The sequence below is a fragment of the Peromyscus eremicus genome, unplaced genomic scaffold, assembly GCF_949786415.1.
Source record: "Peromyscus eremicus unplaced genomic scaffold, PerEre_H2_v1 PerEre#2#chr22_unloc_1, whole genome shotgun sequence".
NCBI classification, from domain to species: Eukaryota; Metazoa; Chordata; class Mammalia; order Rodentia; family Cricetidae; genus Peromyscus; species Peromyscus eremicus.
This window is the reverse complement of record NW_026734286.1, coordinates 7,503,922-7,530,821: the sequence shown is the minus strand read 5'-3', so window position 1 is coordinate 7,530,821 and position 26,900 is coordinate 7,503,922. Positions and strand designations below refer to the sequence as shown.

The 26,900-nt window shown below is 40.3% G+C and overlaps 2 protein-coding genes across 2 annotated transcripts in view; both read right to left on the bottom strand.

The window, feature by feature from the left end:
• Positions 1-26,900, bottom strand: part of LOC131900701 (zinc finger protein 260-like) — a 409,697-nt gene that overhangs the window by 5,478 nt on the left and 377,319 nt on the right.
• LOC131900406 (zinc finger protein 431-like) lies at positions 1,847-26,891 on the bottom strand. Its single transcript, XM_059251630.1, has 4 exons — positions 26,867-26,891; positions 23,614-23,711; positions 2,115-2,241; positions 1,847-1,911 (listed from the first exon to the last, which is right to left on the bottom strand). The coding sequence occupies exons 1-4, from the start codon at positions 26,889-26,891 to the stop codon at positions 1,847-1,849; spliced, it is 315 nt and encodes a 104-aa protein (XP_059107613.1).

Sequence of the window (26,900 nt, the reverse complement as noted above, 5' to 3'; positions counted from 1 at the left end):
ACTCTGCCAAGACAGATAGGCCAATCTCCCCAAATTTCTACTCCACAAAGAATCTGTCAGATCCTCTGAGCTTGGCATCTGAAGAAGTGCTACCTCTGGGACTTGTCCCCCAGTGACCACGGAGAGGCTTGGGACTGCCTGGGTAACTGGAAAGCTGGCTCACTCCTGCTCATTTACTTATCCTTCTCACATCTGATAGTGTTTGATGACAAGGGTACTAATAGATTTGCCAGTTTAACAGCACCCTCAGTCCCAAGGCTACAAGCACTTTAGTAGTTCCTCAGTAAGTTTCCTGTTAAAAATACAGACAGGTGTGCCTCAGTCACAGACTCCATGGTACAGGATAAACTGGTTTCAGATATAACTTCAGAGGTTCAAATTTTAGCTTTGATAAATGCAGTTTTGACAAACTGATAAAAAAAATTGATTACAAACAGTTTTCAGGGGTCCTTAAACTTCTGTGGATTTTACTGGTCCAGCTTTTAGAGCTAGATTAGCATTAGAGAGTATATAGAACCCTGGAGGTATGTTCAACTCCCTCCTCCTTCACTCACACAACCTCCTTTCTTCAGTGAATTTAGACTTAAAAACATTCATGCCTTTTAACCCAAAGCCATAGCTTTTTACCATGACACCAAGATGTAAATCTGTTCCAGCAGTTTTACAGACACCTGAAGGTTCCTGGGAAAAGGGCTCGGCTACTTTACAAAGAAATCTGACCTAATGGCAATTAAGTTCTAATTCCAGAACCTATTTTTGACCCCACCCATTTTTTGAACATATTCTGTACATTCACTCCTCCTGCCAGGGCCAAGGCCAAACCCTCAGGGGGCCCTACAGATACACCAGCTCCTGCAACAGCTCTGAGGATGCCAACCACCAAACAAGGATGCCAACTGGACAATTACTAACAGGTGGATTTCACCCACATGCCTGCTCATACAAAGGCTCCATATCTCTTAACTCTTATTGACACATTTACAGGATGGATGCTCTCCCAACCTCCAGAAAAATAGCAGATGCTATAGCTCCAGTACTCCTGGAAAACATCATCCCTAGATTTAGCATGCCATCTCCCCAAGCTCCTGGGACTTCACTGCTGGTACCACCTCTCCAGGCACAAGTGGGCACCTACCCAGCAACTCAAACCTTGTTTTCCAAGATGTTCCAATTAAGGGCATATCTGCCCTCATGCCTCACTCATTCACCCTTGACTCTTTTATACAACCAGGACACTTCTCAGTTCCATTTTTTCTGGCATTCTTCCTACTATCAATGGCTATCCCTGTTCATAAGGCCAGTGATAAAAGCTATTCTTATTTCTCCTAGCAAACCGCCTTCTCCGCCTCCTCAAGAACAGATGCATGAGGTCTCCTGGATGGCAGCTATCCAAATGCTTCTCCACCCATACCCCTGCTGAGCATGGGCCCACCTGACTCCCAATTCCCCCCTCCCCACATGGTCCCATGCTAGCAGGAAGTACACAGACTTGAACCTGCACACACATATACCCAAAAATTTGGGATGTTTAGAATCTCCAGCTGAGAGGGCCTCATTCCACAAAACCCACCATTGGCAGATCCCACCCCAGAGATGCCTGGGAACATGCCCATGCCTACTGGCTATTTAAGACCTGGCCCATAGATCTGCCATGGGTGCTCTCCTGTTCTGTCTCATGCCTTCCTGAGAGCCCCTAGAGTGCTCTGCTTTGCTATGCTCTGTTTATTAAATCTGGATTTATTAATTTGGTTTGATTTGACTTACTGCATCAGTGATGGAGGAACCCAGGAACCAGGAATCCAGTACTTATCACAGACATACATATATATCAGCTTGCACATGAAAATTACCTTCCATGTCTTGTAGAATTTTGATAATGTTCTTCAATATTGTGGTCTTCCCATTTGTACCCTAAAATACAGCACCAGAAAATGTGATATATTACTGGAAATTAGGAACAATTGAAATTACTGTCTTTCATGAACCTTAGAACAATGCCTGATATATTCACCAGAATTTTTCTTCTTTATCATTCAAAACTATAGGAGAGCACCAATCTCCAAGAAAGGCTTCTTCCCTTAAGTTAAAAACTGACAGAAACCTCACATTCTTACCTACAATAGTGAGGTTCCAGTAGGTTTCCAGCATCACATCTTTGTAGAGACTCTTCTGGGAAGGATCTAGCAAAGCCCACTCTTGATGAGTGAAGTTCACATGCACATCCTCATAGGTCACTGCATCCTAAAGTATCCCATATATGTACATAATAGAAATGGTGAGACTGACTGCATTGTAAATATATACATCTTTGGGAATATATTTACATAATTCTGTGTGCTTGATACATTCTTGACATGGGTCAGTAAATATCAAATGCAGTCACCAACTCATTTTAAAAGGAAATATCAAGAGAGAATGATGCCTTCCATTCCAGTGTCTACAGAATGGATTACGGCACAGCAGGAAAAATGCCTAGGAATATATACAGAGAGACATGCAAACAGAGTAACACTATTCAGTATACATCTGCAAATTTTATCAAAATTATTAACTTCAAGAAAGGATAGATGCTGGGCAGTGGTGGCATACGCCTTTAATCCCAGCACTCGGGAGGCAGAGCCAGGCGGATCTCTGAGTTCTAGGCCAGCCTGGGCTACCAAGTGAGTCCCAGGAAAGGCGCAAAGCTACACAGAGAAACCCTGTCTCGAAAAACAAAAAAAAAAAAAAAAAAAAAGAAAAAGAAAGAAAGGATAGACAATAAGGGTGGGTGGTGCACAACTCTAATCCCAAACCTCGGGAGGCAGAGACAGGTGAAATTTGTGATTTCCAAGCTGCCTGGTCTATGTAGAGATTGCCAGGGTAGCCAAAGGTACACAGTGAGACCCTGTCTCTAACAAAAAAAAAACCAAGAAGCACTCAGGCCTCACTCAAAATTTCTCCTAGAGTAAAACATTCACGCCAGTTCTATATTTGTCTACTGAACTGTGAGGCTAATAATTCACAGGAAGCAAAGCATTTTTATTAAGTTGCTGTCTAACAGATCAATGAGTTCTCAAGAACATTAGTAAAGTAAATGCTGATCCTAAAACAGTAAAACAAACACCCAAAGGGAGGGAGTACAGACAGATGGGTCAACATATAAGATAACACATTTGAAAATAATGTAAAAGTGTAAAAACATACACAAAGGTAGGGACAATATTACACATCGACAATTCAGTGATTCAGGAGATCACTATTAATTTCAGGAATGAATGCATTCTGGCTCTGAAAAACGACACCAATGCCAAAGTTCAAAAGTCATGACAGGGGTAAAGTTAGGCACAAGAGCAAATGCCTGACATGTACAAAAGCCTGATTCAATGTGCCAAAAATATGAACAGAAAAACATCAGGCAAGAAATATGGATTGGCAAGGAAAAGCAATTGCTTCTACTTTACCTTACATTATTTAAGAATGTAGTCTCTACTGTTGGTGATGGCATGCCTACATAAGAAGGAAGGGGGCTGCTCACTTTCAACAACACAAAGAAATGTAGTTAGACTATATTCCTCTATAAAGGCTCCTCCTCCTAAGGAGAAGTCACCAATTGTGACTCTAAGTCACAATTGTGACTGTAAGTCACCAATGAAGGCTCACACCAAAGACAAATGCTCAAAGTCAGCACACTACCTGGAAGATTTTTCATTCAACCCTCAACATTTTGACATAGGTCATGACAGGCTCAAGTCCAACCACGATGCAAATTGCATTTAGTCTGATTTCAAAGATTCCCATATTATGTGATAGTCCAATACTGTTTGAATGTACACAGGAGGAAAAGGCTGTTTAAATGCTCTTATGTACAGCAGAACCTCTTAAAGGAGCTGTATTTGATTTTTTTTGTTGTTGTTGTTTTCTTTTTACTTTTTCTTCCATTTTCTCAGGATGTATGTGGAAATTCCATGCCCCACATTGAAACATCAAATGTACCAGGCATTTTTAGGGGGACACCAGCAAGCTCCCAAACCATGGCATAGAGACTTATTATTAGTTTTGAATGCTTGGGCTAGCTTAGGTTGATCTCTGGCTAGCTCTTTTAACTTAAATTAGCCTATTTCTCTTTATCTGCCTTATGCCCTGGGGCTTTGTACCTTTCATTCTTTCTGTATATCTTTCCTGATCTCTCCATGTCTGGCTGGTGGCTGCCAGGCTCCTGGCCTTGGGTGTGTCCCTCTCTTTCTCCCTCATTCTCTCCTTTCTTCCTCCCTCTCATTCTTCTGGAGCATAGATTTCTGCTCCTTTTTATTCTCTCTGTCCACCAGCCCTGTGCATCCCTCTTCAGCCTAGGTATTGGCCATTCAGCTTTTCATTTGACCACTCAGTTGCCTTAGGCAGGGAAATTAAAACAGCAACACATCTCTTCATAATTAAACAAACGCCAGATAAACAAATATAACATATCCTTACGTCATTAAACTAATCCAGCAGATACAAATATAACATCTTCACATAAGATAATATTCCGCATCATAAACAAAGGTAACAAATCTTTGTCCAGTGAAAATAATATTCCACAGCATATTACTCTTTCATTTAGCTCTACTTGATTTCCCAGGGCATGTGGAGAATACAGAGATAATATAACAAAATACTACATAACCTGCTTACTGACTTTTCCTTTGCTGTGAAGCACTATGACCAAGGCAACTCTTTTTGTTGTTTTTGTTTTTCCAGACAGGGTTTCTCTATGTAACAGACCTGGCTATCCTAGGAACACACTCTGTAGACCAGGCAGGCCTCACACTCACAGATCTGCCTGCCTCTGCATCTCAAGTGCTGGGATTAACAGCAAGCAACACTACCACTGATTTAAACATTTTAACAAATTAAACCAAAAGACTTCAGTCCAGCAAACATGGAGAGTCACAAATCTGTCTGATCACAGCCCTGACCAGACTCAATAGGGAGAAAATGGGCCAAGCAACATCTTGTGTCTGGGGACTGAGGAGAAGGTGACAGACCTGGATGACAACAACTGGCTTCAACAGTTACATTCAGTTGGGGAAACAAGTCGATGGACTCAACTGTCTCTGGTTGGGGTCATGGAATTCTTTCCTCTGTTATCTAGCTGCATAGGGCCTACCTGCCTAGGACACAGGGACCATCTCCTACTACATACAGGCAAACCTAATTAAAGTCTTTTTAATGAAAGGGTGTAACAGTGCCCACTTAACCATGGAGACAGGGATTCCACTGGGAACTGTGCCTAATGGAGGATGGGCTTCGTTAGCAGGGAGCAGGACTAACCTTGAGTAGAAAGCAACCATGTGTCTATCATGTCACTATTATATTACGACAATGCAGAATTGGAGCTACAGACAGCAGAAGTTCAATTAAAGTCTAACAATTTATGGTACAAAGTAAATTGCTTGAGAAACAAAAATAACATGAGAAAATGTCATCATGAATGAAAAAATTGATCATCACAGGACTGAATCAATAGTACATAAACACTGTGACACCATCTGACTTCTAACTTTGAATGAAACTGCAATAAAGACTGCACTGAACTGGGCAATGGTGGCGGCACACAACTTTAAAGGAAGCACTTGATTTTTGAGGCCAGCCTGGTCTACAGAGTGAGTTCCAGGACAATCTGGGCTACACAGAGAAAATCTACCTCGGTGGGGGGCGGGGGGAATTGTACTGTCTGGGAAAAGAATAAAGAGATCAACAGAACATGAAAACATACTTAGAAATAAAAACACAATAAATATAAATTCAATTTTAAGTTTGGCCTTAATGACACAGGTAAATGAACCACCCTGGCATCTACATGCAAATGTGTTAATGATACAGACTTTACGCCCTGCACAGAATTAACTGCAGACGGATCCTACACCTGAATATTCAGTGCCAAATGCAGAACTTTCAGACACTAGAGTGACCAGGGCTCTGCAAGTTAGCAAATCTGCCTTCCCTGCCCACAGTTTTTACTGAAAGAAATGAAAAAATGATCACCATGATCACCATGCCTCGCATGGTGACTAGGGTATTTCCGCACAAAGGCCCACACTCCCCCATGCTTTGTGAAGGTGCAAACCGAAGGATAAATCACTCAGAAGTCCCGCTTCTGTCTGGGAGTTGCAGGGACCTCAGGGGACCAAAGGGAATCACTCCAGACACCGCGACCTGACGCCATTTCCACAGCCCCTGGGGACCCCCAGACTGGCTCCTGCGGCTTCTCCCCACGTGGGATGGTGGCCCCTCACTCACCATGGCGGAATCAGTGCTCACCCGCTCTCCTCGTGACTCCCAGCAGCCAGTCACAGCCCAGCACACAGAACAGGAGATTCACCTTTAACCAGTGGGCCACAGATCATGCGTCAGGGCAGACCGGAAGTGCCCTCCTCATTCTGATTGGCAGTCCATCTGCAGGTCTTGATTTGCTACTGAGGCCTGAGTAATCTAAACAGCTCCCTTAGGGACAAAGTGCTGTGAAGTGAGGGAGGCCAATGATTGGCAGCCCTGGCTTTCACCCCAGGCACAGAACTGCCCCAGACCTGCAGAGATTGACATTGATGCAAAACTTGGGGTTGGACTGCAAAGTCTTCCCTGAACTATTCCTGCCCTCAGGAGGACTCTTTACTGGGGGATTAGGTTTTGCTATGAACTGAGAAAGGACAAAGGAAACCTGCCACTTTCTGGGCTAGCAATACCTCAGGTGTGCTGTAGAAAACATGCTATGATTTTCATTTTTGTAAAAAAAAAAATTATGATTAAAAAAACACCTATACACTAATATGTACTCTCTTAAACTGTTATTCTGTAGAAAAGTCCCATCAATATAAATACAGGATTTAGAGAAGTAAATTCTACAGGATCTGAGTGATCTTTTTACTTATATCTATATTTACTAGAGAGCCTCAATACTCTAATGACTAAATTATATATAATTTATATATTTATTTAATTAATAATAGATAAATTTATATTTTTTAATTATTTAAATTATATATATATATATGTTATTGCCCATTTGACATAGGAGTCTACTCTGGTGATATTATGTCCTCCAATATATTATGCACCCTAATAAACTTATCTGGGGTCAGAAAACAGAACAGCCACCAGATAGACATAGAGGCCAGAAAATGAGAGCACACACCCCTTTAATCCTAGCATTCCAGAGGCAGAGGTCCATCCAGATCTCTGTGAGTTCAAAGCCACACTGGAAAGAGCCAGGCATGGTGACACATGCCTTTAATCCCAGGAAGTGCTGGCAGGAAGCAGAAAGGTATATAAGGCACGAAGACCAGGAACTAGAGTCTTTTTTAAGCTTTTAGCTTTCAGCAGCAGTTCACCTGAGATCCATTCACATCAGTATTCAGAAGCTTTCAGTCTGAGGAAACAAGATTAGCTGAGGAATTGGCAAAGTGAGGTTGAATGTGGCTTGTTCTGTTTCTCTGATCTTTCAGCATTCACCCCAATACTTAGCTCCGGCTTTGTTTTTCTTAATAAAACCTTTGAAGATTCGTGTTACAGTCTACAGATTTGTTTTCTCTTACTTCTGCATTATTAGTGAAAATAAGTAAAGCAAATTAAGAATACTTATTTTTACATCATGCTTCTATTGTTTCATTTTTTTTATCAGGGTCTCACTCTGTAGCCCTGACTGGACAGGAACTTGATCTGCTGACCAGACTAGCATAAAAATCATAAAGAAAAGTTTGCCTCTGGTGTAGAGTGCTAAGATTAAAGGTCTGCTATACCCTTCATGACTTCTAGTAATTCTGCAGTTACTAATGAAATAAACAGCAGCTGTTGAGATTTAGCCTCAGAGCCTGTCATTCTGCTTCCCTCACCAACTCCACACCTCCACTTTTGGACCTGATCCTCAACAGAGCTGGACTCTGGCAATAAAGTCCCAGTCAAAGTGTTTTTAGAAAGGGGAGAGAGAGAATTTTCTGCTGGACAAATGTGGTGGTATTGTGTTCTCCAAAACATTGTACACCCTAATAAACTTATCTGGGTTCAGAGACAGAAGAGCCACAATATTAAACATACAGGATAAGCAGTGGTAGCACACGCCTGTAATCCTAGCATTCCAGAGGCAGAAATCCATCTGTTCAAGGATACAGCCAAGCATGGTGACTCATGCCTTTAATTCCAGAAAGCGAGCCTTTAATCCCAGGGAGTGATGGTAGGAAGGAAAGATTTATAAGGTGTGAAGACCAGAAACTAGAAGCATTTGCCTGGTTAAGCTTTCAGGCTTTCAAGCAGCACAGTTCAGCTAAGAGCCATTCGGATATGAGGACACAGAGGCTTCCAGTCTGAGGAAACAAGATTAGCTGAGAAGTTGGCCAGGTGAGGTTAGCTGTGGCTTGTTCTGTCTCTCTGATCTTCCAGTATTCACCCCAATACCTGCCTCAGGTCTGATTTTATTAATAAGACTCTTTAAGATTCATGCTACAGACACCTTTTGGCCACAAAGACCGAATTGTTTCTAGACCTTTAGACTTCCAGGCCAGCCATGGTCCTTTGGGACTTGTCCTTTCACAGGATCTGACTGAAACTCAGATCTCTTCTCCTGATGCTTTAGTTAATGCTTAAATGAATGCTTAATTTCATGGTATATGAACTAATGGAGCAAATTTCATAATTTTGAACTGTATCATTGGTTGTGCTTGAATGAGAAAAAGAATAAAAAGAAAAGGATATGACTGCTCCTAAGTATGGTGGAGGAGAAAGTTTATTGTAGTTGTGTGGGAGAGCATAGTTAGAAGCAGGGATGTCTGAGGGAGTATAGAGTAGATAAGACCGGACTGAGCTCGGTCATGTGGAGAGAGTGGGAGGGGAAGGGAAGAGATGGGAACCGGGTGGAGCAGTCAGGAGGCCAAACATACAAAAGAGACAGGTGACCAAAATGTCTAAACTACATATGAAAGAGCCTCTGGGGGAAGGATAGCCCAGCCCCTGGGCAGAAGAATTCAGGGTAGGGGATTCAGTATGCCAGCCATACCCTGTAACAGGTAGTGACTGGAGGATTCTGGGAAAAACTGGTGACCAAATTCAGATTTGCTATGATATACTCACCTCAGCTATTTGCCCCAAGCTTGAAACTTAACATTCCAGCCTTTTGTTGATAGAAAATCAGGCAGCAGTTAGAGCAGTCTGCAGCATTTGATTGCTTAGAAATCTGCTGGAAGAGACACATATTAGCAACATAAGATAAAGCTGAGGAGGTTAGGGGGAAATTTGTTTCTTGGGTGTCCATTTGAAACCTTTTGGTCCACAGTCCTTGTCACTCTGGGAGGGTAGTCCCAAGACCAGAGAAAGGGAAAGATTCCACCCTCAGGAATAGTGAGGTGGGGAAGCAGGCTGTTGATTGAAAAGAGTATATATCTAGAGTCCGTTTTACATGTGAGAGGTGGATGGAAGTAGATGACCTGAAGCTTACAAGACTTTTTTAAGTTTATATGAAGAGGTACTAGTTTTAGATATGTTAGCATTACTACTGTTTGTAATATGTACTCATATCCATATTGTGGGAAGAACAGTAGACTCATGCCCTTGTGTCATGGTAAAAGCTTGGGGACCCAAATATGATTCTGGGTTAAAAGCATGCACACTATTTAAGGTGATCTCAGAGAGGACAGAAACATTCTGTGGAGCAGAAGGGCAATAGCTCTCTTGATCTTGATTTTAAATATGAAAATAAGCAGGGCCTCTTCTCTCTATCCAGAATACTGGATGTATATAGACTATTCTGATGTTTTAGCTCAATAAGAAGAACTCTTAAGTCTGTACCTCAAAAACAACCAAATGGAGTTTAAAATCTCAAGCTTTTGACTATGACAATAGAAGCAAAGCTTTCCCAGAGCTACATTAATAGCTTATCAGAACTGCATTGATTAATAAGACTTTGAGCTTTGAAGTCTTAACATAAATGTAGCATGGTGAGAGACAAAAATTTGAAGCATTATTCATTTTTTTTATACCTTAAATCAATATCTTATCACAATTTAAACTTTGATATCCTCACACCTTACATAAACTTGCTTTTACACAACTCAAAACCCCTTTTTGCTGTGGGATGGTCTGTATGTCAAGTGTGTTGCTGATTGGTCAATAAATAAATCACTGATTGGCCAGTGGCCAGGCAGGAAGTATAGGTGGGACAAGGAGGAGAATAAAGCTGGGAAGAGGAAGGCTGAGTCATAGACACTGCCAGCTGCCATGATGAGAAACAGCATGTGGCCGGGCGGTGGTGGCGCACGCCTTTAATCCCAGCACTCGGGAGGCAGAGCCAGGCGGATCTCTGTGAGTTTGAGGCCAGCCTGGGCTACCAAGTGAGTTCCAGGAGAGGCGCAAAGCTACACAGAGAAACCCTGTTTCGAAAAACCAAAAAAAAAAAAAAAGAGAGAGAGAGAGAGAGAAACAGCATGTGAAGATGCTGGTAAACCACAAGCCATGTGGCAAGGTATAGATTTATGGAAATGTTTTAATTTAAGCTGTAAGAACAGTTAGCAAGAAGCCTGCCACGGCCATACAGTTTGTAAGCAATATAAGTCTCTGTGTTTACTTGGTCGGGTCTGAGCGGCTGTGGGACTGGCAGGTGAGAGAGATTTGTCCTGACTGTGGGCCAGGAAGGAAAACTCTAGCTACACCTTTTCTTGGACCTTAAAACATTTCAAAGATCCTCAAAGCTTAAGCTTTAAATGTTACACCTTTTTCTATCCAAACACTCACAATGAGACAGAGGTCATTGTAACACAATTATCCTTTAAAAAATAGTAAAAAGTTATACTGAAGTATGTTTTGTGAGTTTATCTCATTTGGAGTCTGATAACAGGGTAAATGGTGACTAGACTCATTAGTAACTCCAGGAAAGTGAGGCATGTGGGCACATTTTTACATATGAAGACACCTGAGAAGGCAGCTGAAGCCTTGGGAATGCAGCTGGGTGCTTGCTGCTGATAAAGCTAGCTAGTCAAACTCCTCAGAGACTTGAGAAGGATACATTATAACTGGAAATATAATACCAATGGTCTATGTATCAAATAAAATGAGAGTGACCCATTACCTATACAGGTAACCATAGACTGCAGTGTAGTCAAAGATTTCTCCAGTCCCTCCTAGCCGGCGGTCCTACAGCCACTTACAAAATAATTACTCAGAGGCTTATATTAATTACGAACTGTACAGCCATGACCTATGACTCAATTTTCTTGTTTGCTAGCTCTTATAATTGAACTCAGACCATTTCTATTAATCTATACGTTGCCACTGTTCAATGGCTTTACCTGTGTGCCATTATATGCTGCTCCCTGGACAGCAGGATGTCTCCTCCGCCTCTGCCTTTCATCTTCCTGTCTCTTTCCTGAATTTCCTGCCTGCCTCTAAGCTGCCTTGCTATAGGCCAAACCTCTTTATTTATCAACTAATCAGAGCAACACATATACACAGCATACAGAAAGATATCCCAAAGCACTGCAGTGGTCTCCACGGTTTCAGTGGGGACAGTAGTTTTAGGTCTTCAGCTATCATACAAGACAGCATAGGTGTAGCAAGAGCCCACAAATGTATATATCTCAATTTATTAAGGGGTGCAATGGGAATACAGATTCACTAATACAAAGCAAGGTACACACACTGATGATCCGCTGCTGATCCAGCTGCCAATCTCCTCAAGACCGATGTGGATGTGTGAGACCAAAATGAGCCATCCTTGAAATAAGACCAAAATGCTTTCACCCAAAAACTAAGGCCTAAGATTTCTTCTTCTAGGAATAGGCCAATAGTTACTAAAACAAGTCAGTCCAGATTCCAGAAACCAGGAAGTATAAAGTACAGTTACAAGGTAGTGACGAGGTAATTCCCGCTGGACTATGGAATATCCTCTCCCTGGTTTCCAGGGTAACTGACCATAAAAATGCCCCCACCTGAGGGCAGCCAATGAGAAATGGTGGCGGGCAACCACTCCCTTAGAAGTAAGATTAAGCCATGATTTCTAAAAAGCCCCTAGAAGCGAGCCAATCAGAATTGTACCCATACTAGCACCCCTAAATGATGTAACCTTTTGATTTTTCCCTTTAAAAACTGAGCTTGCAGACAGGAAGGCACTTCCTCCATCCTCCACTGCATTGGATGTATTGGACGAAGTCCCTGCCTAGGCTTGTATTGCTTTTGGATATCCAGAATTAAACCTTGCTTTTACATTCCGGCATGCTCTTCTTTGGTGGTCTCTCTGGGGGTCGCGACATGGGCACAACAGACCAACTGCAAGCCATTCTCCACTACCTGACCCAGTCTTGACAACCCAAGAATATGAATGACAACTCTCCCTCCGCTCCTAAGGGGTCACATATGCAGACAAAGCCACCACCTAAGGCTTGTTCCCCAAAGCCATTTACTAAATGGAATGATTTCCCACAATACATAGGACTTTGGCTGCCAGACCCAAGTCTGAGATTTTGTTCTGTGGAGGAGCAACTTGGGGGAGTAACATTATTTTTACTAGGCAAAGTATGGCAATGAATCCAAAAATATTTAGTTTGAGGAGAGCCCTGACAACAGGTAAGGCATAGAGCAGTTTTCCCAGTGATTAGTTGCTGTGGTATGGTCTTTCTGTATGCTGTGAATATGTATTGCTCTTGTTGGTTGATAAATAAAGCTATTTTGTCCAAATGCCAGGCAGAATAAAGTTAGGCACTACATTCAAACTAAGTAATAGATGAGGAAGGGCAGGGTCAGGGCAGAACCTGCAAATATACATCAATGGATAGAAATGGGTTAATTTAAATGTAAGAGCTAGCCAATAATATGTCTGAGCTATCAGCCAAATGTTTGTCATTAATATAAGCCTCTGAGTGGATATTTGGGAAGGGGCATGTGGGAAAGATTTGTCCATTAACAGTTAGTGTTACCACAATCCAGACAGAGTTGCCCTGTGCTATCTATATTCTTTGGATGCGACAGGGTTTCTCTGTGTAGTTTTGGTACCTGTCCTGGAACTCACTCTGTAGACCAGGCTGGCCTCAAGAGCTTAAACATTTTAAATGCCGTATTCTACAGATCTCTGAAGGATTTGAGAACCACCTGTCTATTAAGTATGTCTGAATAGACAAAGTTTGCTTGCTTCTAGTCATTTGTTTAGGATTAACTTTGAAAATATATACAAGGAGCTAAATAAGTCTTATTCTTATACTTAATTACATTAGTACTTAGAATGACTATAAGTATAGTTTTGAGCATATTAAAGAATTTTATCACTTAAAAAGTGACTAACCATTAACTTGTATTTCTTAATATTCTCTAAAAGTTACAATAAGTTAGGAGCTTTCATAAGACTAGGACTTTAAATTCCAATTGTATTTAAGGTGGCTGACCATTAACTGGCATTTCTTAATCATCCTTAACAGGTTACAATAAGTGAGTAACTTTCCTAAGAGTAGGAATATATGTTCCCTCCCTGTTAGGTTTTTGCCTTAAAAATGTTTTTGTATTGCAGCTCTTTTAGTATCAAAATAAAACTTTTAGCCTCAGTATAGTCCACAGAGAGACTGGCAACTTTACTGATCCTTTTATAGTGTACCATGAATGAAAATGGGTGCAGTAAAGAAACCAAAATACACATTTTGAGCATTAAAAGGTATTTTCATGTCTAGTTTATTGAGTTCTTTACATATTTTGGAGATCAGCCCTCTATCAGATGTGGGGTTGGTGAACACCTTTTCCCATTCTGTAGGATGCTGTTTTGTCTCACTGAGAGTGTCCTTTACCTTACAGAAGTTTTTGAATTTCAGGGAGTCCCATTTATTAACTGTCAATCTCAGTGTCTGTGCGACTTCTGTTGTAATCAGGGAGTAACCTCATGTGCCAATGCATTCAAGGCTACTTCCCACTTTTTTATTCTATCAAGTTGGTTGTAATTGGATTTATGTTGAGGTGTTTGATCCACATGGGCATGAATTTTTCCAGGAACACATAAGGATGACCTCAGCTAAGACCCTTAGCAATAGTAGAGAGGGTGCCTGAAGTGGCCATCTACTGTGATCAGATTGGTGACTACCCTAATCGTCATCAGAGAGCCTTTATGCAGTAACTGATGGAATAGATGCAGAAATTCACAGGCAAGCACTAGGACAAGTTCCAGAAACCCTCCTGAAGAAAGGGAGGAGGGATTGTATGAGCCAGGGGGTCAAGTTCATTTTGGAGAAACCTACAGAGACTGCTGACCTGAGCTGGTAGGAGCTTATAAACTCTGGACCAACAATTATCGAGCCTTTATAGGACCAACCTAGGCCCTCTGCATGTGTATGATAGCTGTGTAGTTTGGTCTATTTGTAAGGCTCCTAGCAATGAGATCAAAACCTGTCTCTGGTGCTTAGCTGGCTTTGGGAACCTGTTCCTCATGTAGAATTACCTCAACCAGTCTTAATCCATGGAAGGAGCTCAGACCTGCCTCAACTTGATATGCTATGTTTTGTTCAAGACCATGGGTGTCTTGTCCCTTTCTGAATGAAGACAGAGGAGAAGTGGTGGGAAAAGGGGTTGATTGGAGATGTGGGGAGGTAATGCGAGGAGGGCATGGACGCAAAACTATAGTTAAAATGTAAACTAAATTTTAAAATTTAAATAAAAGTTTTATTTATAGAAAGGCAATATAATGTTTCCATATAAGCACACATTTGTGGAATTATCAAGTTTGATCATTAATACATATAGCTATTTATAAAAAAAAATGAGAGAGGACTAATGTGAAAGAAAAAGAAAGTTACAGAAGGATTGTGAATGTAGAAAGGATATAACAGGAGGAAACATTTGGAATGAGCTACTTGAGTCTGGAGTCTACTTAACAGAAAGTTGGAATGGATGAAACATTACTTATTTAGAGACAGGAATGGAAAGGAGAAAAAAAGTGGAAAAAAGGCTCAATGTGCTGCTTCACCTCAGTTTCCTTGCCATAAAAATAATAAATAAATGAATAAATGAATAAATAAACTAATAAATAAAACCTTATTGAAGCATGACAGTAATACTGAACCACTGGCACCTCCAACAAAACACTAGCAGGAGAAACCTGCAGAGGAGGAAAGCCAGGAGCACCTCTGACTGTTCCTGGATAAGGGCGGCACCTGTGACATTTCTTAGTGCTGATGTGTCCTCTGTTCATTATTACATCTTCTTTAAACTTGAGAAGCAACAGCAAATCTCCAAATTATTTTAGATTAGAATGGAATTTTTACAAAGATAAATTCCTAAGGTTGCAAAGTTATACTCAAACTAAAAGAGTTAACAAGAGATCTATGTCAAAAATTGTAAAATCCTGATCTTATAAAAGCTACTAGCTTGTTGTAAACTGTTAAAGATAATTAAGACATGTAAATTAATGACCAATCACCATATGAGGATCAAATCCTTTAAAGTGCTCAAAGCTAAGTTTGTAGTCATACAGAGTACAAATGTGATTCATTTTAAAAACAAGATTTGCCCTTCTATATATGTTCTCCAATTTAAGCCTAAAAAAATAAACTAAAAAAAGTTGGCTTAAAATCAGTTATACTTAATAGCTGGTTGCTTGATCAAATTATGCATCTATCCAAAAACTCACTAGGAAAATAAGAAATTATATCTAATAAATGGATCTTTAAGAAAAAGAAATTTTATACTCTTTTATTATTCAAACGTTGTTTTGAAATTTACATTTTTATACAAAATAACAAAAAATGAGTGATAAGAAACAACATAAACAAACTTGGATGCATTTTTAAAAACAGGAGTAAATTGAAATCAGAAAGTTTTTAAAATATTTCTTCTTGTTAACATGATGGCCAAAAAAATGCAACGTAATTATATGTTCTTAAATCTCATGGGAGACCAATGGGGAGTTACACCAAAAATTCAATCAATAAAATTAGATTATTGTAGTGAGTAGCCATTCCAGCTTTGATCTGGAAGTTCCAAGCCCCTTTGAGGCTTCAGTAACTGTCACGCCTACAAGGCAGGGCTGAGAGAGGACCATAAAGACACAGAATCTGGATGGACCAGCACTCTTGGTTTCTGGACCTTTTCGCTGGAGGTAGACCTAGCAGAGTTCTCCAGAGAACACCGCCAGACTGTGCCACACCTTTCCCAGACCCTGTTACCTATCCCTTCACTTGTAAGTTACCCCAAAATAAACCTTCCTTTTAACTACATGGAGTGGCCTTAATAATTTCACCAATATCTGGTGCCCACATGGGGCAAATTATTGAGGGGCAGGTGTTTTATTCTCGAGGGAAAAAGAAAACAGACAGGAAGGATGTCCGATGCTGCATCGCAAAACTCTCTTCTGTAAAATTTTCTATCTACTATCCCTTTGTCAGTTTCTATCTGTGAATAAGTATAAGGTATAGTGTAGTAATATAGTGTATTAAAACTTACAAGTGTAAGATCGTGTACAAAAAAATAAGTAAGGCAACTAGACAGAAAAACTCCAGTTTTCTAACTTTGGGGGCTATGAACACAAACTGGGGGAAAAATCTTTCTTTGGGCTTTACAGGTAGGAAAAAAGCTCTTCTTTGAGGTTATGGGGAAGAAAAATTTTCCTACAGAAGCTTTTGACCTGGGGGTAGCTGAAATGCTAAGTCCAAGCAGCAGGAGAAAGTGTTTCCTCCCTGGGGCAAAAAATGGGAGTGTAAAAAGCCAAAGTTTAAAGTTTAGAAGTTTTGGGAGAAGTTGGTCTTTCTCTCTTTTGGGGAAAAAATCTTTCTCTTAAACTAAAGCTTTTCTTGGACAATTTGGGGGGAAAATCTCTCTAAAAAGCCTTAATCTTTCTCTCTTAAAAAACTTAAAAACTAAAGCCTTTAACTTTCTCAAAAGGACAAATTAGAATCACCTGAAGATATTAGTATGGAGACCACCTGTGATTAGCTCTAAGGGAAAACAACAAACCTCTTAAGACAGCAAAACCTCTCTAAGTTCTCTTTCAAGGTTTAAAAATCCACCCTGCAATGCAGGAGGCAGGGATGGAGTTCCTAAAAACCTCTTCTAAGCTCTGTCTCCTCAAGCTAGTAAAGACAGTGGGTCAGAGTACCCTGAGGGAAACACTTGGGAGAGTGTGGGTAAAGAGCTACAGAGAGCCCAAAAGGGCAGGAAAATTTACCTGAGAAAAGCAAAAAAGCCAAGCTTTTCAGTTACAGCTGAGCTGAGGCATCAAGGGTTTTGTTTGAGTGAGCATTTCAGAATGAAAGGGTGCTCCTAATCATCCTAATGCAAAGATCCCCTGAAGCAATGCAAACTCTGTTAGCATTGTATCCTAGCTTCTGACCAAAACCCAGAGGTGACTGGCCAGGTCTCTGAGTTGGAGTGCATTTGGGGATACTAGGATTCCTGCAGTTGTATACTTCCTGGAGCACAGAGCTGAGGCAGGAAGGTGCAGGACCCCGTGGAAGATTGCTAATGAACAAACAAAACTAAAGCCAGTGGGAACGGCACAGTTGTCTGCTTTCCTACAAGTCCCGGGTTGATAGATCACAGCTGCAAAAAGAAATCTGAGAAAAGCTTTCCTATCAGATTAAGGACTTTTCTGGGAAAACAGTAAAGCTGAACTATGTCTGAAGCAGTTGTACTGCTGTGTCAGAACATGTCTGGGAAAAGAGCCCAGCCATGGCAGAGTAGAATCCAGGAGTAAAGCTTTCTTTTCTGTCAGAGAAAGCATCTCTTTGAGAAAAGCTTTGTTTCAACTGACTACTTGAGATGAGGGAGTGTAGCCCTGAGGGGTGATTGCCTCTGGTATAAGCTCTGACCTTGAGCACCCAGACAAACAAACCCAACCCACTGGAGGACTGGGCCAGGTGAAGGCCAGATGAAACAAAACACCTGTCCTAATGGGAGTTGAGAAATGGCAAAAACCTCCCGTGTTAGATTTTTCAGTCTGTACGCAAACCACACAGACTCCTAAAACAGAAATGGACAAAAAGCCCCTACCTTCGGTAGCAGGGAAAGCTACCACTCTAATGTCAGAAACTGTTTCTGGGGTAGAGGGAATAAACTGAGACCAAACTGGGTACTGTCAGGGAGAAAGACTCTAAGAAACAGAGGGGACAAATTCCTCCCCAGAAAATGCATGACCTGTGAAAGCTGCTAAGAATTTGAGGCAGATTAGTGGGGGGAAAGCCCCTACACCCTAAGGCAGCTAGCAGAGGTACAGAGCTGTAGACAGATACCTGAAGCTCTGCATCTGAGGGGGAAAGGAACAAGCAAAATGAGAATAAAATCAGTGGGAGAAAATCTCTCCGAAGGAACTATGGAAAAGCTGTAGTAAATGTTTTTCACTGACTGGCTAAAGCAAACACAAGCCCAAGTGAAGTTGCTATCAGGAATGCCAGCCTCAATGCCTGCCAACAAGGGAGCTGCAATTCTGATTTGGGGCCAGTGTCAAATGAAGGAGAGACATCTGTTGAAGCCAGCTGAGGAGAAAATAGAAATCTCCCGATGTGCCATAGCTGAAAATGTAAAATGCTTGTTCATACCTCCCAATGCAAAAGCAAAAAACTTGGTTCAAACTTCCCAGGCAAGAATTTGTAAGCAAGTCTGGTAGAAGAGATCCAGTGGACTCTCAGACCAGAAAAGAACTATGGGAAATGAAGTTCAAAAGCTAGCTTGCAATAAGGGATTGATATAAGGGAAATGCATTCTGGGAAAGGTAGTTTTTCCACTAAAGATGGCAACATTGCCCTGAAATACTTTTATCAACTCGAAAATACATTCATGGTAAATTTAAAATACAGCTTTTAAAAGAATAAGGAGGAAAATCATCTAAGAGTTTAAGTGTCAGTTCCAATGAAAAATTGAAAGGATACAGAACTAGGTGCTTCGCGGTTGGTAAAATGCCTTATTTACCCTAGTAGTTGTGCAAACTTTTTACGGTAGCTGGATGACAAAAAGCTACCTTTAAGAGCAAACAAGCCACTTAAAATCCTCAAGAAAGCAAGAGAAATCAGTTTATACACTAAACATTGTTTTAGATATGAAGAAACTTATGGGAAAATAAAGTTCTTTGGCTTTTGAACTGCCTGCAATGAGTAATTCCTTTGCAAATCTAATAAGGAGACAAGGAAACAGGCATTCAGAAAGAAATGACTGCTTTATAGATGGGAACAAACTTCAGAAAATCTAGCTGTCTTAAAAAAGAGTTGCTTCACCTAAAAGTTCCTTATAAGAAATCAATGCTAAATACCACAGCTGCTAATAACATCAGGACTTAAATCTAATGATGAAAATACTAAATCCTGAAAGTGCTTTTTCTCAGAGTAAGCTAATGAAGGATATGTTTCATGAAAGAACATCTATGTTCTTGACTCTTTTGAATAGTAGCAGTTTTCATGAAAATACTGGGCTAGTAAAAGTATCAGAAACATCACCGTTGTTAAAGAACTCATGGCAAATACAGCTTTAAAAAATTAAGAAGGGGGGAAATTGTACCACAGTTTGAGTATAAAAACCAACTAAATTTTTGTGATATCAAGGTTCCATTCTACAGTCTGGGGATAGGAGGAGTATAAAGAGGCTTCCAGACTACTGAGGAGTTTGAGACAATTGTAAATATGTTTCAACAAAATTTTCAGACCTGCTGAAAGCTGCAGGTCTGGAATCTGACTCCAATTTAGACAACTATCTTCTGTTGGGAAATTGACTGTTATGGAATGACTAGCTAAGCAATTGAGAAACAGAATATTCCTTACAAGGTTTTTCTCTTTTTTCATTTTGGGTTTGCTGTAAACTGAGATAGCTCTTAATAGAGTTGGTATAAAACATCTGAAATGCATAGCAACAGAAGTCACTAAATCCCAGAGTTAAGAGAGCCATTAAAGAATTAAACTCTAGTTTCTCCAGAACTTTGAGAATGATAAGCTCTGAACTTTAGAAATGATTTGTGTACTTTGTCTAGTTAAGAGAATCTAATACAGAGAGTGGTGATAATTAAGAGTAAAGAGTAGAAAATTATTCTGTCTTTTTAGAAATTGTTAAATCTCTAAGTGTTAAGAAATCTTTAGGTGTTTGCTAAGTTAGATATATGCTAATGGTAGCCCTATAAGTTTGTAAAACAGAGCTATAGAATTTCTTTATGAATATAAGCTTGCAAGAAGTACCTAAGGTAGTCCTAAAACATTTAGTAATAAGCTTGTAAGAAGTAAAGATGCTAGTTGTAAATATAAGTTTAAATAAGCATAAGATGAATATAAGTAAATAAGAATTACATTTGTTAAGGTAGTCTTAGAGTTTCCTTAAGGATATAAGTAAATAAGAAGTATATGAGTTTATTTTAAATAAAAAAGACTAAATGTTGAATGTGAGTCTATATGTTTTGCAAGATATGTTACATGTGGGTTTGTGAAGTAGTGTAAATATTGAGTGTGAATCTATGCTTAATGTACATGGTAAAAAAAAAAAACAAAAGGGAGAGAGACACAGAAGTTAGTGTCATAGTAGACTGCAAAGCAGGCAGTCTGAATAGTTTCAACAGCTCCAGAAGCTGCTAAGAAGCTAAGATTGTGGACGCCAGAACCAGCCATAAGGCATCCAAAGCTCAGATCCGTGGAAATTGACACAACACAGAAAAACCTGAGTTAACATTAAAAATGGTGCGGTTTAGAATACTACTGTACCTAAAAAGGTCTCTGGCTTGAGAATAAAAGTTGCAGAGACTCTTGTTTGAACTAAAATTGTTAACTGCAAAAAGTTTTGGTTGTAAAATGTCTCTTCATATTTGCAAGTGAAAGCCTGATATCAGAATTTACTTTTTTTGAACTTTTTGAACTTAAAATAATGAGATAAAACTTCAAAAAGATTTTGGTTATGGATTTCTTTATATTTGGAAGGCTAGTACCAGAATTTATCATTTGAATTTGGGACTTAAGAAATGAAATGAACAATAGATTTCATTGCAATGGGACAATTTTGAGTTTACTTGTAGTAATGACCTAGGAACTGTTTTCTGGAATTGGGTTAAAAATGGAACTGTTTAAATGAAGAAATTTATTTCTACCTAGAATCAAGATGCAGTTTTATGTATGCATATATGCTTTATTAACTGGTGATTCATGAATTGCTTTATGAACTGTTTATGTAAAAATGGAATTACTTATGGAACTGGTTTTGTGTTACAAATGGAACTGTTTAAATGGAAAAGTTTGGGTTCCTCTAACTAGGTTTGAGATTTTATTTAAAAAATTATAAAGAAAAGGAGGAGTTATGAGTAAATTAGGGTTGAATTATGTTTGCAGAAATTATGTTTGACCTATTGCTATTAATGTGCCCTGGTTTTGTGGAGTTAAGGAAATGTTTAAGTTTGATGTGAATACATCAGAAGTTTTTCCTATGTTCTATTAGCAAGAAAATTCAAATGCTTAAGAGTTAAAGTTGTAAGACTGAGAAAATTGTTAACTATATATAGCACCATATATGCTAATTCAAATGGTTCTGTTAAGAGTTTGCTTTAAATTGTAAGATTGGGAGAATTGTGACTATGTAGAGCAATATTTATGTTAACCTGTTAATGGTAATGATGAAGCTAAGGGATTCTTTAAGTTTGTAGTCACCTTAAGAGTTTTTGGTTTAAAGAGGGCTTGATGCAGCTAAAGACTGCTGTAGTCATCTTGGACCTAATTCAAAAGAAATGCCATCTTTATCATCCTCTACTCCATACTGGGAGGTATAACAGCTATGGAGATTGCTGTAATAATGACTTATTTTTTATATAATAAGAAAGCAGGAGGTTGGGGATTTAGCTCAGTGGTAGAGCGCTTGCCTAGCAAGCACAAGGCCCTGGGTTTGGTCCTCAGCTAAAAAAAAAAAAAAAAAAAGAATAAGAAAGCAGGAAGCCCGTTTTCAGGTTCCTCATGGCTTTACCCATCAAGTCCTCATAGAGGATGATTATGGGCCACGGGCCTGAATGCAGGTGTCTGGAATGGTCTGCACCTGGCTGTGCTGGGGGAGGAGGTATTTTGATCCACCCCTTGGCGTCTCTATAAATACCCGGGGAGAGACAGTCGGGGCCCATTGGAAAAGGTTCCAGGCCCTCTCGAGGCTATCCTTTATTTTCTATCTGTTTATCTCCGCAATATTCTCAGCAATATAAATCCTTCTATCTAATAGTTCCTGCTGCTCACACTCAAGAAAATTCTGGGGAGCTGTAAGGTTGGTGGGTCAACACCCCACAACTCTGATACCTACTGAATCTTCTCCAGCACCCAAACACAGACTTTTAATCAAACCTCAACTCTCTGAACACTCAGTTTTCAGTGTGAGCATCTGAAAGCACGCACACAAAATTCTGATAATCTGTCAAGTTTAGGAGTGGAGAGATGGCTCAGCAGTGAAGGGCACATATTGCTCTTGGAGAAGACATGAGTTTCATCCCCAGATCTAACATGGTGATGCACAATCATGCCTACATCCTCTTGCCTAGGATCTGATGCCCTCTTCTGTCTTCTGTGTGCACCAAACACTCATGGAGAACATATATACATGGATGCAAAACACTCATACAGTTGAAATAAAATAAGTAAATTCAGTAAATTAAAAACACAACCCCCAAATCTCTAATATGTCACCATGGATAAACAGCCAGGCAAACATAGAAATGTGACAAATATCTGTAGGCAAAACTATAAGTTGATGAGCCATCAGTAAACCAGGCCTTAGCCACAGGATTTGACCATTCTGTTGGTCGCTGCAGTTGATAATTGCCTCTCTTGGAGGAGGGGTGAGGCACTTTAGGTTCTAAACTATTTCTTCAGTGCTAACCATATCCCAGTCACTAAGGAACTCTGATATGTACCATTTCCACTGTAATACTTTTTCTTCCATGCTGAGGACTCTGCCTTTGAAGAGATCCAATCCATCATTGTAAGGGGTGCCCAGATCACCATAGGATAGTTGGCCTTCACTATCAGGTTCTCCATGCCTCAAAAAAAAATGTAGAGATTTTTTTTCTGAGAGTATATTTATTCTCCTTATATGGAAAGTGTTTGCAATAGAATTCATATGGTAAATGTAGGTGGACTCTTTTTGCTTTGTGAAGAGTGCATAGATGCAAATTAAGCAATAAATATGATAATATCTATCGTCAGGATTTACCGTTGGTAAATTATCATTTGAAATTTTAAAAAAAAATTTTTTTTCTTGTCTGAAAAAGAAAGGCATTTGTTACTCTTTATATTAGCTTGGATTGAATGACCAAGCTGTCTGATGAACTGTCACCTCTTCTTATTAAGCATGTCCTTCCTTTTCAAAAATTACTTTATGAATGCTGACAGTATTCACCACTATTTTTCTCCTGTGAAAGCAAAGGTAAAATCTCTTTTCCAAAGGAACACATATCCCAGTTTCCATTCTGAGGTTAACACATCTTTAAAATATACAAACTAATTTAATTCAGAAGTTCTTTGTACTATACAATATCTCTCTGTGCCTATTGTCTCTTCTCATGGGCATATAAAAATTTGAAGTTAATAAAACACTTAGATCACTGTGTAATCTAACTTTGGGAGTTTTGATGCTGACAGATAATGATTGGATCAAATTTGATATTTTGGCCTCTAGAAGGCCCACTCAGAACATTTCCCAATGTCAAAGGGTTACCTTGTCTGTCCCTTCATGATCTGAATTCAGCCGTACAATGCCAGCCTTTGTCACACCTTCTGCATACTCCAGAAGGCTGAGACCTTTTTTAATTATCTCTAGAAAAAATGATGGGCATTCTATGCAGGGGCTTTACCCATGAGCCACAACATCCCTGGATTTATAAAATATTGCACAGTACTCATGTTTATTGCCATAACTGAGTTTTGAGTCCAGAAGTTCAAAACTATCTACTAAGCCCATCTGCCACATTCCTGCCATCACCCCATGTTCCACACTGGTTATGTTTCCCTTTCACAGTGAGCTTACACTCCCTGGTGGATACTTGTTATGTAGGTGGCATATCAGAAGTTGTAACATGTGAAGTGTTGCAGAGTAATGGGAATCACAGGGAGAGTGTATGGAGTTATGGTGTGATGGGGCTAGCTGAGCACCATTGGTACTGTCCAGGCTGATTTCCCAGTGCAGGAGTACTGGTCATCATCCTGCAGGCTGAGGAAGGTGGTCCCTAAGGCTTTATCTTGCAGAGGTGAATGATGGGAGATTGAATCCCTGAGCTGTATCCTCAACAGCCCTGGGCTTGCATCAGCTGAATCAATAGCAAGACATAACCACACACCTCTGCACCTAAATCAAAACCCGAACTTCAGTGGTCATAAATGGCTGAAGCATAGACATGTCCCTGAGGCACCTGGCCCAGGCTAGATCCAGCAAACTATCCCTCTCTGTGCAGAGATGGTTTTCTGTTTGTCCCATTAAATGATCGTGCTCCGCAAAGCAAGCAGTAACTAGATTCTCAGCAGCAAGACTGTCATTTGGCTTCTCAGTGCCTCCTCCTCCAAGAGCTAGCCAGGATAGCCTGCTGCACCTTCAAAGCCTCCTTTAGCAGACAGGCTTCTTTGGGAAGTTGTGTAATCTGGAGGGGGCAGGGGTTTCATGAGAGGACACCCTGAGCCAGGATGCAACCATGGACCTCTTCCCTGGAATATCTAAAGGGTACCAGATTCAGGTCAGGAGCTGACCCAACTCAGAACCTGTGTTTGAATACCCCAGGTGCTGAAATTGTTCCTCATTTAAATGTTTGGGAAGGAAAAAATTGAAACAATTAATTTGTTACCCCTAAAGGGATTCCAGATCACGTTTTGATGTTCGTCAAATCGTGGCATCCAGATTGGCCTTTTCAGAGGGGAAATATTCAGCTTCTAGGATTTGAACTTGATCTCAGGTAAAACAAAGTACAAAAGGGGTGGAATATATAGGGCCAGAATGACAAACAGGAAAATTAAAGCAATATGTGGACAATACAGCCATGAGTTTATTGGGATGTGATTTGTTACCACATTCAAAAACACAGATTATCTTTTAATGACTCAAGGCCCTGTGTACTCACAGCACAAATAAACCGGGCACTGTCCACTGTCTGAACTTCAGGTCAGCAAATACTTTGTCTATTTGGGTCTAAATAGAAAGCCACAATGCCTCCCATGTCCTTAGGGTCTCCATTGGCATATCTTGGGGTATTCTAGAGTCTGGAGATGCCTTGCCATGCCAAATAACCCATAAAGTCAACTTGGAGTATAATATCAATTTATGAAATGCCCAACTTTGACCTGTGACCTCCACACATGCACATTCACATAAAGAACACACACTAAATGATACAACTGAGGGCTAGTGAGATGATTCTGGTGGTAAAGATACTTGCTGCCAAGCCTGTTTTTCTATCTGAGATCCTTCCCTGGGAACCACATGGTTGAAGGAGAAAATGGATTCAGGTAAGTTGTCCTCTGATTCCCACACATGCATGCTCTCGCCCCTACATTAAGAAATACATGCAGACTTAAAAATTTTATTAGAATACACAAGGGATACATGGGTTCAATCCTGCTAATGGTCCATTTACTGTCTTTCCCCATTGTTGAGTGACTTCACCTCCCTATGCCTGTTATTCAGACAGATGTAACTGCACCACACTTGTTACCATAGTTACAACAACCAGTTGGAACAACACCCAGAATTGCTCTCGACACGATTGTCTTCCTTCTCTGTTTCAGTTTACAATGTCAGAAGTGGAAGGATTTTGCAATACTTTACCATCTGGGAGGTTTTTCAATTTTGTGTAATCTCAGCGAAGTGTGAGCAAGAAGGAAGCCTCTTTTTCATCATTCTCCTTCTCTTTTCCTGGGACTCCTGAGCACAGCTCTGGCCCAGCATGCTCACTCACCCTCTTTATGAGGCCACTGAAGCTGCAACTAAGCCACGACCATGGTCTTGGTAGTGTATCTCTCTCTCTTCATAAGCAATGCCTGACAATGCATTTGTGGCGCTAGCGCACATGAGACTCTAAGGACATTTTGATCCCAAAGAGGACTGAAATCCTGGGCCTCTTCCCATCCTTCCATGCTGAAATGCAGGCATTCCATTTCAAGCAAGGTTCTGGAATATAATCCAACCCCGGAAACATTCTGATCTTGTCATGCACTTCTGGCTACTACCTGTGAGCTCCAGGACACAGTTAGGCCACTCTGTGCTCTGGCTTGCTCATTGCCTAGTCCAGCCCTGTTCTCCAGGTACTTAGGAAGCTAAGCCAAGGGGCAGAATTCAAGGGCTACAGTGTGAGTTCTAGGCCAATTTAGGCAACTGAGATAGACTCCATCTCAAAACACACACACACACACACACACACACACACACACACACACACACACACACAGACAGTTTATTTTAACAAAAGTTTGTGTTTGCAGTTTTGCTTTGGTTTTGAGGCAGGTTCTCAGTGTAGACCTGTATATGAAAAACTCGGCTACATCTATGTTTTCATATCAGATGTTGTTCATTGGATAGAATACTTGCTCAGCACACACAAGACCTCTACATAAACAGGGCATGGTAGTAAAACCTGTCATCCCAGTAATTGGAGTTGGAAGCAGAAACATCTGAAGTTCAAGGTCAGCCTGAACTTCATCACCCTGTTTAAAAAAACAAAAACAAAAAAAAATCAACAATTAAGAAAAAAAATATCAGGGCTCAGTGTTCATCATGGCATGGCTCATCAGGTAAAAGTGCTTGTAACCAAGACTGACGGACCTGGTGTGGTCCTCAGAACAGACATGGTAGAAAGGAAGAACTGGGTCACACAGGCCGACATCTGATTTCAAACTATATTATTCATGAGAACTCACAAAGGTAACAATAATAAAATGAATCTTAAAAGAAATAAAAAGGGATGAGAAATTGTTTAGCAGTTTAGTACCTGGCGTGGACTGCACGGTGACCATTGCTGTTTG